This window comes from Paralichthys olivaceus, chromosome 2 (genome assembly GCF_024713975.1).
Source record: "Paralichthys olivaceus isolate ysfri-2021 chromosome 2, ASM2471397v2, whole genome shotgun sequence".
Lineage (NCBI taxonomy): Eukaryota > Metazoa > Chordata > Actinopteri > Pleuronectiformes > Paralichthyidae > Paralichthys > Paralichthys olivaceus.
The window spans coordinates 5,015,674-5,027,910 of NC_091094.1; the positions used below are offsets into that span (position 1 = coordinate 5,015,674).

The 12,237-nt window shown below is 42.5% G+C and overlaps 1 protein-coding gene across 2 annotated transcripts in view; it reads left to right on the forward strand.

Moving 5' to 3' along the window:
• arhgef10la (Rho guanine nucleotide exchange factor (GEF) 10-like a) overlaps window positions 1–12,237 on the forward strand; it is a 101,204-nt gene that overhangs the window by 47,154 nt on the left and 41,813 nt on the right. For both annotated transcript variants that reach the window (XM_069532244.1, XM_069532249.1), the window contains one exon: window positions 3,924–4,024. In XM_069532244.1, the coding sequence (XP_069388345.1) occupies window positions 3,924–4,024 (101 nt within the window). The remainder of the gene's footprint in view (window positions 1–3,923; window positions 4,025–12,237) is intronic.

A 12,237-nucleotide genomic window follows, 5' to 3' on the forward strand; every position in this document is an offset into this window, starting at 1 on the left:
AGGGGCTTCTTGGAAGGATCAGGCTATAAAAACACACTGTGTGTGTGTGTGACATTTATTTGTTTACGTCTTGGCTCTGTGGCCCAGCGCTGGTTCCTGTGGGGATGAAGGAGACACAACACCCGATGGCCTCTGGTAGAATAAGTGAGACAATAACAGGATTTTGTAGTTTTTCTAATGAACTGTCTGTGCAAATGAAATCACTCGTACCTACAGAACTGTCAGAAACCTGATTTCTGAATATCTGAATAATTAGTTAACAATACATCACCTCAACTTAAAATGTCTGATAGAAATTAATCTCTGACCATTTTTATATTGAAATTGATTTTTAATAGAATCTCTACAGGCACCATTTTGTACTTCACTTCATACAAATTTAAAATATATTGCTCTGAGGCTTTTTGCACAAATAAACAGTTCAACCGAGGTATAAGCATTTTCAGTGTTCGGTTGTTTTCAACAGTTGTCGTGTTTTAATTGTTAAATTCATCATTAGAAACAGATCAACACATTTTATTTTTGTGACTCTGCACATTGTCCACATGAGAGGAACAAAGAATCATCCATAAATGCACAATATTTTTACGACAGAGGCGAAATGCAAATCCCAGCATAGAGATGTGTGATCCAACATGTTGCGGGGCCTTGAGCAAACTATGTTCCCTACTCATGATTTACATCGAGGTGGACGGATATATTTCAACCCTGGGAAACAATAAGTTACAGGATTGTGATGGAAATACATGCAGAGATTAATCAGTGTGAATGAAACAACATCTGTCTTTTGAGAACTTGAATAGGTGACCTGTTAATTTGTATTTATATTAGTTTGATTATGATTAATACATGAATTCATACCAGAATATTATATCTCACAGAATGAAGGAACAATATTAAATATTGAACAGTCACCTCCCTGCAAGCTTGAAAAGGATCCTTTGAAAACTTTGTTCCCTGAGCCTTTGCAGATGATATCAGGAGCAGTGTGATTGAACTCGTGGCTTTTACACTGGATTCCAGTTTCAAGGTGGAAAAGATTCGTAGAAAGTTTTCATGTTGTGTCACCCTGCCTTACTTCTCATGATTAATCCGGTATGAAGTTTTAAAAGTCTTTATCAAGTCTCGTCATCACTGTTATTCACAACATTAACCAAAAAGTTTTGGATCCAGATAAACCTTTTTTCTACTCTGTAACATTTCGAGAGAGTGCGTCAGCCTTGTCAGACGAATGTGCTCTCAGGTGTCGTTCTAGTCAGACTTGAAATCAGTTTTGTGGAGACCGTGATGGAAGGAAAGAACGGGGAAGACGCACAGCAAAGGGCCGGGTCAGAACCGAACCAGTGGCCATTGCAGGGGGACTCAACCCTCCTTCATCCGCCTTAATCACTGACTCAAAAACTGCTTATTTTTCCCAAACGAGGACACTGCTTTTGTCCCTAATTGGACAAAACGTCAATCATTTTCTAGTCTTTCTTGTTACCAATGGTGATGCTTCACATACACACACACTGAGGTCTGTCCTCCCACTCTGTCTGAACTTGAACCGGCACAACAAGAAAGCTCTCATATATCAGAGCTCTCTACTGTTTGTGCCTGATCGCAGCAGAACTCACACATTAAGAGCATTTTGAGCATCGGAGCCCATCAAGAAGCAATTTACTGTGACCACGCTGTGCGATCATCACAACCCACCCTGTGTGTCGACGTACAGGCTCAAATCACAAAGCCTCGGCTTACTAGACTGAAACACTGTAAAACTACAAGCAGAGAAAAGACACTGGTCAGGAAGTCTTGCTGAAAGAAGCTTTCTCCTCCCTGTCGGTGCCCAGTTTGTACTGTTCTGTTTTTATGCAGCACATCTAGAGAATATGTCGGAAAAACACTTTCCTCTTTGTGGCTGGACTGCAACGAGCCCTCTGAGACTGACCGAGTGATCGTTACATCACTTGTCAGTTAGTCACATCATTGGTTGATCAGTGTCAGTAGCCGTGGACTCGGCACAGTTTTTATTACATCACCACGGAGCGTTTAATGTAGACCATAAATGAAGATGGACGACATGACTACGCCCCATAAGGGAAGCCAAAGAGTCCGGATCGCCACCTGGTGGCTGGCTGCAGGGTAGGGACTTGGGGCAAGGGCCAAACTTTGTCTGATTACGTTAAATGAATATTTTTCTGTCATTTTAGGTCGTTTGTTGTTTGTTCGTGTTTCTGATAAGTTTGGTTTTTATTTGTAATTTGCTATAAAACGTGACGATGGACAGCTCAGACTGACTCACGATGGGTCAAGCAAGAGTTCCAGCAGGACCTCGCTACCGTAGCTCCGTCCCCAGATTGCTGCAGCGCAGACTCTGGCTCCCAATGTGCAAGATGGCGACATTTGTATCACGATATTTTGACTTAATTTCTGGGTAGTGGGAGGAGTGGAGACGCTGCATCTATAAACAATTCATGGAGTTTGTGGGTAGTGTTGCATTTGCTGCTAGTTTACCAACTTTCAGACCTTTATTTTTTTTACTTTCCTAAGAAGAGCATCACCAACGCTGCCTTGCATGAGTTCGTCTCACTCCGCAGGCCCACCCTTCCTGTTGATATTGAAGTCAATGAGCTTCTTTCACTCTTCATTTAAGTAAATAAAATTTAAATCAATGCAGAGCCGGCCATCTCCGGTGGTTTTGTCAGACTACATCGCTGTTTTTAAAACTTGTTACCCTTAAAAACATAAAAAATAAAATATATTAAATATGGATGTGAGGAACAGAGAAGGAAACAAATAGAGTAACGAGGAGGAATAATGGAAATCCGGCACAATGATGAACTGAATATGTTAATAAACATATTACATGATCTAATGACGGGCTGACCTTTCCAGCAGGTTGGATTGTTTCCATAATGATCCCAACTACCACCACAATTTTGCACATTGACCACACTGCAGCAGCACACTCGTAATGAACCATTATGATTTTCAGGACTCTTACTGCAGACACAGGAGCAGAGACAAGAGAAGTTTGAATATAAAAACTAGCAGGAAAGAAAGAACTGCAGCCAGCAGGCAGCCGGGATGTATGGTTCTGAGTTTCTGTTCCAGTGAGCAGGGCAGACTGAGGTTCATCTGAGTCCAGCTGATCTCCAAATGACAGAGCGCAGCAGGCGGCATTCAAACTACTTCAGTTTCCAATCCAGAGATCCGACAACTATTTTGGCTGGAAGTTTCAGAGCAGGGCGGCGGGTGGTGGACCTGAACACAGGTACACAGAGTTTAAGAACTGCAGGGGAAAAAAAGAGACCGGCAAAGTAGAATCTATCATAAAGGCAAAAGGCAGAGAGAGAGCAGCAGCAGTGTTACGACCACAGAGTGTGACTGGGCGACCTGGGGGGAGTCTGCTGGGTTGAACTGGGGTCATATGGTGCATCAGGGTTGTTGAGTTGAATGCAAGCTGAGTCACAGGTGTGTGTGTGTGAGTCGACCTGAAGCTACGTCAGGAAGACAAACACTGTTTACTTATTCAGAATATTGTCTGACTCGGGCTAATATCAGAATAGTGGTTTCCTAGTGTTGTAAATGTCTCTATTGTTGCACTCATGAAAAACAGATCTTACAGACTCCGTAAAATGCCATAATCACACTTTAACTTTCTCCATTCATATAGAAATCACCTGTAATGAATGAACACATCATTTTCTAGCCCTGAAATATAAGACGACTCTAATTTCTTTAAAATCTAAGTTTCTGGAACTAATGTCAATGTCGCGTCCTTCCTCTTGAAATCAATAAATAAAAACTCCAGTGTTCTCTTCATCTCCTCTATTTTGTTTTGTTATTATAAACCAAGATCTCTGTTCTGACCTGTTGAAAATGTATTATCTGTTCATGTGATCCTGAGTCTGTGTGTTTGTGTCTGTGTTTTCCTGCAGGTCAGGGCGTCCTGTTAGTTTCATGATGGTCTTCAACACTCCAAACCCCCTGAGTAAGATCTCCTGGGTCAACAGACTGCACTTGTCCAAGATCGCACTACGTAAGTCATGCACACACACACACACACGCACACACACACAGAGGATTACTATGTATTTTCTATTTAAACAGCATGATGTAACGCAATGAAATACAATAACAATGTTTAAGTCAGAGGCTCAGACACATCTTCAGTGTTTGCTTCACAATGTATCTGTTCCACCTTATATAATCTCAATAGAACAGAAACTCCCAACTGGGTCATGTGGAGTTTATGAGCTGAAGAAAGAGGCAAACTGTTAAACTGTGTTAAATTAATAACCTCATGTCTCTGAAGTTAAAACAAAACCTAACATTCAGGAAATCTTGTGTTGCGTCAGACACGAGGTCGTCAATTCAGTGCCATCAATCACTCGTAAGTCTACATCTGCCCAAGCAGTGGACGCCATTCATGGAGGAAATAAAAGTGTCCAGACCCTGCCCAGCAGGGAGCAGCACAGTTCTTTTTTTATCCGCCTAACCTCCCTCCTCCGCCCCGTGCCCTGCTCTGCCCAGGCCTAAGCCCACAACACGGTCTGATCACGCTGCAGCACAGGAGGTCCTCCTCTCCTGGGCTCATCAATGCATGCTGTCATCCCGTGGCAAAAGCAGAGATGGCACTACCGAGGACATTAATCTGCTTATTTGGCCATGATGGCACGCATGTTCAGCCCACTCACCACCCCGCTCCCCTTTCCCCATCCTTTCCTTTCCCTGTGCCGCCTTGAGCACTCTTCCTTGTCACACACATTTTATTCTGGGTTTGTTGTGCATGCACTATATGTCTCTCAACACTGCAGCTCCAGTTGTATTGTTGTGGCCTCTTACATCCCAGAGGCCATCGACGAGAGCATCAGCGCAGAAACATTCAATACCTCTGAGGAAGTTATCGGAGGTAGATTAAAGGACACAATTAAATGTTTTGCTTAGATAAGTGGCCAAAGATACATTTTTTGTGAGTCTTTGAATACTCGAGCTCAGCCCTGAGTGGAAACTCAAGGATTTTGTTATTCATTACAGAGTGCAGCAGTGCAAACCAAATGAAAAGAAACCAGTGTATTGTTGTTTCTGATGTATTCAAAGCAACAGTGGCCTTGTGCTCACTTCCCAAACACCTGTGGACATTGGTCCCAAACACAAAAATATCTGCATTTATGTGGACAGGGCTGTTTGCCTGCCTGTCTCTTGAGAGTCGCCATCTTCATCCCTGCATGTTACCGTAAAAGAAGAAAGTGTTCTTCCCCCGTTCTGCTGGCTCTACGTTTCCCACTTAGGTTACAGAGGTGCGTGAAGCATTCAGTGCATCTGTCGAGTCTTCAATAGAGAACGCTGTATACTGTGTGTGTGTGTGCGTGCATGCATGCCTGCGTGTGTGTGTGCGTGTGTGTGCGTGGCATCAGAAACATCAGGCTGCAGTGAAGCGCAGCGTCCCCAGCCCTTCCTCGTTGCTCGCACCTTTATCAACCACACAACAGGCGCACTGATGGGGCCACGCTCCTCCTCTGTGGCTGCTATGTGGACATGGGTGACATTCAAAGTCAAGTCATGGAACTTATTCATAGCTGCCATACAAGGGAGGAGTCCAGCAGAGATTAAAGAGACCATCAACCTGTATTATGAGAAGTGAAAGTATGTACTTAGTCTTTTTTTTTTTTTTTTTGCTTGAAGCGTTCAATATGTAAATTTAATTTCCTCACTTTCTTTCTGCACTACACATGTGGAAAACATTTAACCTTAACCTTAAGACACGGGGTAAAAAGCCGGCAGAGTTTAAATAATGCACATTATTTTAACTCTTATACTGAGTGACTCCATAATGGTGCAACTGTCAGCATCACTTTGTCATGTCTGTCCCACTATGTCGAAGCCTCGAGTGCTTGTCAAAGACATTATTCTCCGGTGTGTTAAGATTAACATGAAATCTTCGCCTTAAAAAGTTTCAGATCATTTGACTGATGAAGGGAAATCGACACACCTGAGGTTTTCAGGGCTTTAGTCATCACAGCTATGTTGGGCTGGTTTCTGTGAGAGGCAATTCTTTTCATCAACATCATGAAGAGCAGTCATGCGTAAGGAGAGCAAGCGTTGAGGTGCGAAGAAAGGCGATAAAATAACAGCAAGCACAAGAAATACAAGAAGAACTGTCGAGAGAGTTTTAGAGGAAGTGAAGCAAAAAGAGCGGAGGGGAAAGATCGCCCACATGAGCCAAGATATAAATCATTTCTATACGTTCACATGAATACAGAGGTTTTGGTGCTGCTGCGGCCACATGTTCGGTTCTGACCTGACACTTTGCTGTGTGTCTTCAACTAGTCAACAAATCCTATATATCATGCCCAACACACATTTTGGGGATGTGGGGCTTCTGTAAAAATAATGGACAGCATGTTTTTAAACACAAGTTCAATTAGAAGATGTTTCAGTTACGTCTGGATGTGTGCAAATCAAATCACAATTTTTCTTTTAGAGTAAAATCACGGATTTAAGCGAAAGTCTTCATCGTCATATGCAAAACATTTAAAGATTAATTTAAGCACTGAAAAAATACATACACGTATACATCTAACACACACATCTGTAAAATGTGTACACATGGAGCAGCAGCAGTCATAAAAGTAATAGAGCAAAATTCACTCACTCAACAGGTTACAGGTGTAAGAAATGGCAATAAAGAGTAACTACAGCTTTAAAATGAATACTTGGCTCTTTAACGTCCTCACAGTTACTTCCCAGCTGCCACTAACAGGGCAGGTGTTGAGCTGCACCTCACACCCGTACACACTGAAAGCATGAGTCTTGTACACAAAGTGGATTCAACACAACCCAAAGTTTACACATACAATTATTTCCCCTGCAAACAATTAACCGTTCTGAGCGCAGTTAGCTGTACAGACAAACAAACAAACAAAGTCCCGTAGCAAGAGCGGCTAATGGACTACTGTTGTTCTGCTGGAATAAAAGCACCAATATTAAAATAAATACCAATTAAATGATAAAAACTACACAACTAAAATTTAAAATACAATCATCTTCTCTACAGGGAAACTGGAAAAACGCAGCTCTTCATTTTTTATAGCCTCGTGTTCTCTCTATGGGATCACAGGGGAGCATGCGGTTGTCCCAGCATGCATTGGGACAAGTGGTAATGGAAAATTTAAATATAATAATAATAATGATAATAGATAATGAACAGCTCTAACTAAAATATTGATAATCAATTTAGTATTAACTTCATTGTGTCTTGTTGGATGATGTAATTCACTCTGCACTCAATTATAAAGTGGGAATTTGATTCATATCTTAAAATCACAATTTTAAATGACCTCAGATTCTTATGGCTGTTTTTTGTCATACAACATTTTTGTAATATTTGATGTGTATGACAGACTGTGCTTATATAACCTATGATTTGAAACAGTTTTAACAGAGTCAGGATATTTGAAGAGAAGAGTATATAACATTATCTGAATAAAAATCCTGTAGATGACAGAAGGTTGAGAATTTGGTGCAGGCGCCTACACGTCTCATTTAAAATACAGGTTTTAAAACTCAATAATTCCTTAATGGGACTTGCAGTAAATGTAATAAACTTTGCTCCGTTCCACAATATCTAACTTCAATATTGGCTCCAATTTAAATGATTTACCTCCAAATAAATTATTGACGTGTCAGAATCTGTGAAAAACTAATTTGCGACATGACTCAAATCATCTTGTGTAGATCATCGCAAATAATTCTGCATTCACGGCTGCACAGCAGCACCAAGACACCTTACTTAGTGATCCGTTTAAAAACAAATGGAAGAGATGAGGGCGCCGTGATGGATTTCATTGAATCCTCTGGGAAAACAGATCAGCACCAACCTGGTCAGGATGACAATTACATGTTAATTGTTTTACACCCACACTTTGCCTTCCCATTTAACTAAATGTAATTACAATAAGGGAGTTGTTGATTTAATTTCACGGTTGGCGTACTGTCGCAGAGGTTTCCTCGTCGTTGCAGGCGGTGGGGGGGGGGAGGCGGGGGCAGGCCTGCCGTGCGCTCAGGGGAGATCCGCAGCTGAGTCAGCATTTCGAGTGCACCCGACCGTGGCCTTGTTTAGTTTGAAATGGGTACCGCGCTCCCGAAATGTCCCTAAATGGTGGACGGCACAAATAGCTAATGTACTCATGCATGATTTAGTGGGTGATTAGACGTTACATTTTCCCAGAGTCTTCTTCACACCAGTGTTTATCCTGAAGAGTGAATATCAGGATCAGATAAGACATATGCTCCGTCAGTGTTTCTTCCCTCCGGTGTGTTGTATAGACTTGTTTCAGGTTGTCCGTCCATACGAGTTCTTGTGGACACGATATCTCAAGAATGCTTCGACGGAATTTCCTCAAATTTGGTTCAAACGTTAAGTTGGACTCAAAGAAAAACTGATTCTAAGGTCAAGGTCACGATGGCCTTACGGACACATTTTTGATCGTGGTAAAGCAACAGCTCCGGAACACCTTGATGGAATTTTGGTGGTCAAAGGTCACGGTCACAGGGATCTCATGTTCTTGTTAACATGATATGTTTTGAAGCCCCCTAAGGAATTTCATTACATCTGGCACAAACATTCACCTGGACTCAAGAATGAAGTGTTGAAGTTGCAGCAACGGTCAATATGAAGAACGGTACCTCCTCAAATCAGCACCAGAATGAAAAATAACAACCTGAATCTGAACACCTCCTTAAGCAAAATACTGAAGCTGCACTAGTTAACATGATTTCATATGATAGCCAGGCCCGGTGAGGCACGTTTCTAGTAAATAGCATTTGCCACTTTGTGAGTGGACGTGGTGGTTATGAGGCCTTGAAACAGAAAGTGAGAATTAGCCCACAGCGGTGCTTCGCCAGGAGTCCTGGGGTCCATTAATAACCTGGTGTGCCAGTGCATCTTTTATGTCTCTCTGAGTGGCCCTACCGTTTGTGAGTGGTCTTCGTGAAATAGCCAGAAGCGTTGCCTAATTAATGGGCTTTCTCGCTGCAGAATTAATTGCTTCCTACCATGCAGTCCCAGCCCTTTCAGACAGGGTTAAGGCTTAAGACTTTGATGGCCCTCACAAGAAGAGCAAGAGGCCGTCGAATCATGTGAGATTGCTGCCGAGACAGAGGCAGCGCAATGAATGAGCCTCGGAGAGAGGGAGGCAGTTGAGGGTGTGTGGGAGTGTGTGTCTACAGGAGTGTGTTTGTGTGGAAGTGATGGTGGGGAGGGGGGTGGGTGAAAGGATGATTGAGACAAGCAATCAGTCCCACTGCAGGGAACAGAGGGCAGGCAGGGGGCTGCTGCCTGCGGTTACACTGCTAAGTGTGCCGCCCCCCCCCCCCCCCTCGCACACGGATCAATAGATGAGTGGAGTGCGGCTTTGGAAGTTCTGGCACACACTCTGACACATCTTCTTAATCCACTGTGTGATAACCTGTGCCATGCTGATGTGTACCACACAAAACACATCAAACAGGCGAGGGGGGGGAGAGAGAGAGAGAGAGAGAGAGAGAGCGGGGGCTTCATTAAGCCACGGATTCAGATTGTTTGGTTGCTATAGTGACTGATTTCTTTGCATCCATTTGCTATACCTGACATATAGGTGTTATCTCTTTTGCTCTGTGCTGTCAGGCGATTAACAAACACGTGGAGGAGAGCCAGCCCACATTCACTCCGCATGTGCTGGAAGGATTTTCCCTTAGTCCCTTAAAATTAATCTGTCAGACAGCGAAGATTATCTCCCTATCTCGCCGTGCTCAAACATGGGAAATGTTTATGATGAGTAAACATTATCACAGATTTAATTAACAGATCCCACACTCGCATTGATCCATGGGAAATATAAATTGCACTGGTGTATTTAATTAGTCTATATCTTTGCCCTGCGTGTCACTGGGGTTGAAAGAGCGGCATGCTCTGCAAATTAATCTTCATCAGTAAAAAAGACTTGAAACAAAAGCATGATTGGAATAAGGAAAGCGAGGAACTGAATCCGCCCACTTATTATTCCGACCCTCCACCCCCACAGATGATGCTGTTAGACGTAGTTATGGTACAGAAGCTGCGATTGAGTTCCCAGTTTTGTAGACAGACCTGACCTTAACCTTTAGCTTGAGGAATCTCATCATTCATATTGATTGCCTCTAATTAACACTGCAGATAAATAAACTGCGGCTCAGTGGAACTCACTACACTGTAGTTTGTTAACATCAAAACAGTCGTAGCTGTCAGGATCTGACCCGCTTCTGGATTTTGTGGACTTTCTGTTTGGCCTTGTTTATGAAATTTGTTGATTCTAGATTTGCATTTCAGTTGTTTTGACTTCGGCCTTGATATCTGGCCTTGTTGTTTTCACTGTGTTTGGTCTTCGATTTGGATTTTGAATTTATATCTGGGCTGCTGTTTGTCTTTGTCTGCTGAGCGTTCAGTCGCATAATATTTTGCACCATTTTTTTCTACGGTTTCAAAGTTGAATGACGTTGACCTTTTGCTTGAGTCCGTGTGCGATGGGCTTCCGGTCATAATTCATATCGTTTGGTGGGTGTGTCCCGAGGTGTTGGCCAATCGGCAGTAATGTGTGTTTTAACTCAGCCGTATTAAAAACGAAGTGCACAGTAAGTAAAGTTAACTACAAACACAAGAGCTGGTGCTTTGTGTTTGCATCAGTTGACAGAAATGACAAAAGCAGAGACTGTAACATCAATTAGTGTATTTTGAAATATTAAACATGATTATAAACCCCAGAGTTTTCTTCCAGGAGAATATGTTAACCCAACAATGACTCTCTCTGCCACAATGGCAACACTCACATGATTAAATAAACGTTGTGTCCGTGCTGAGCGCAGCCTTGGTCTCCCTCCTGTGTGATTGCATTTGATATCAGAAAGATTAGCTTTGATTGTAACTACACATTTCAATCAAATCTGTGGAATAAGTCATTAAACAGTGTCAGGAGATTCCTTTGTTGAGAACATTGCTGTAGAAATGACCACAGCCCTGCAGGAGGTGGGAATCGTACTCACTGTGTGTTCGCGGCTGTTTGTTTGCTGCATTTTAGGAATAAAAATGATGTAATTACTATTTGTGCTGGTCCAGTGATCAAGTGGTTCACAAACCACTTTTCTTTAATCTGTCCCCACAGCGCTTTCATATTGGCCTCTTCACAGACTTCACTCGTTTTACAAAGGTCATCGAGGCAAAGTGATCGTGGAAATGTGTAACTTTTGTCTGTGCTCAGACGGTTTGGAACATTGTCAACATGGACTGACACCACTTTTAGCTTTAGCACTTTTAGCTATTTCCACCTCTTCACTTTCCCGCTAATGAGTTTTCGTGCACTCTTCAAATAGACCGTTGTGCTCAGGTGTTACAGCTCACTCAGTGGGATTATCATATCTACAAGTTTACCTCTCACCAATTAGTATAGGTACTTGTGCGTTCATTTTGCTCTTCAACACAATTAAGTGGATTTTTTAAAAGTAAACTTTTTAAAACTAAATCATAGTTTTTATTTTTCAGCTCAGTTGCTTTACAGTCTTTCTCTGGCAGCTGCAGAAGCACCTCCTGGGAAACGTATACCTCCGGCTTGGAAGCACTGCACTAATCTACTTGTCAGTCTTTTCGTGCAGTGCATCCATGCTGCAACTGCATATCCACAGTATAGATCCAGTTTAATAAGGCATCGCAAAAACTGTAGAAGTTGGAAGTGGATCAAACTCCAAACACTGCGGTCACCTGACTCCTCTCCCATTGACCTCTGGGGGAAATGGGCTAGTTGAACGTGTATTTAGAAAACCATGCACATATCAACATGCAGGCAAGTGAGAATCATTGTTTACCTCAGTGTGCAGGATGCCCAGGTGATCTCATGATCAAGCTGGCGTGTGTGTGTGGTATCATTTGTCCGTAAACAGTGAAATGACAGCAGCATCCACAGTTAGACTCATCGAGTGGTTTTTCTATTGATATTTCCAGGTGTGTGATGCACGGCTCTCTCGCTGCGGAGAATAGACTGATAAGGTCGTACGGTGAATAGGATGTGTTTGTTTCTTCGTCTACAGTGAGGCCAGGTGACGCTCATGACTCATGAGATGACGGGGGTTGAGTGAAGCTGTAAAACGCTGGAGATGAGCGGATCAGATATTACACAACCCTTCTGTTTCCACGATTATTTTTTTTTACGCCATCATATGAAAAGTCCTCATCATCAGGAATAG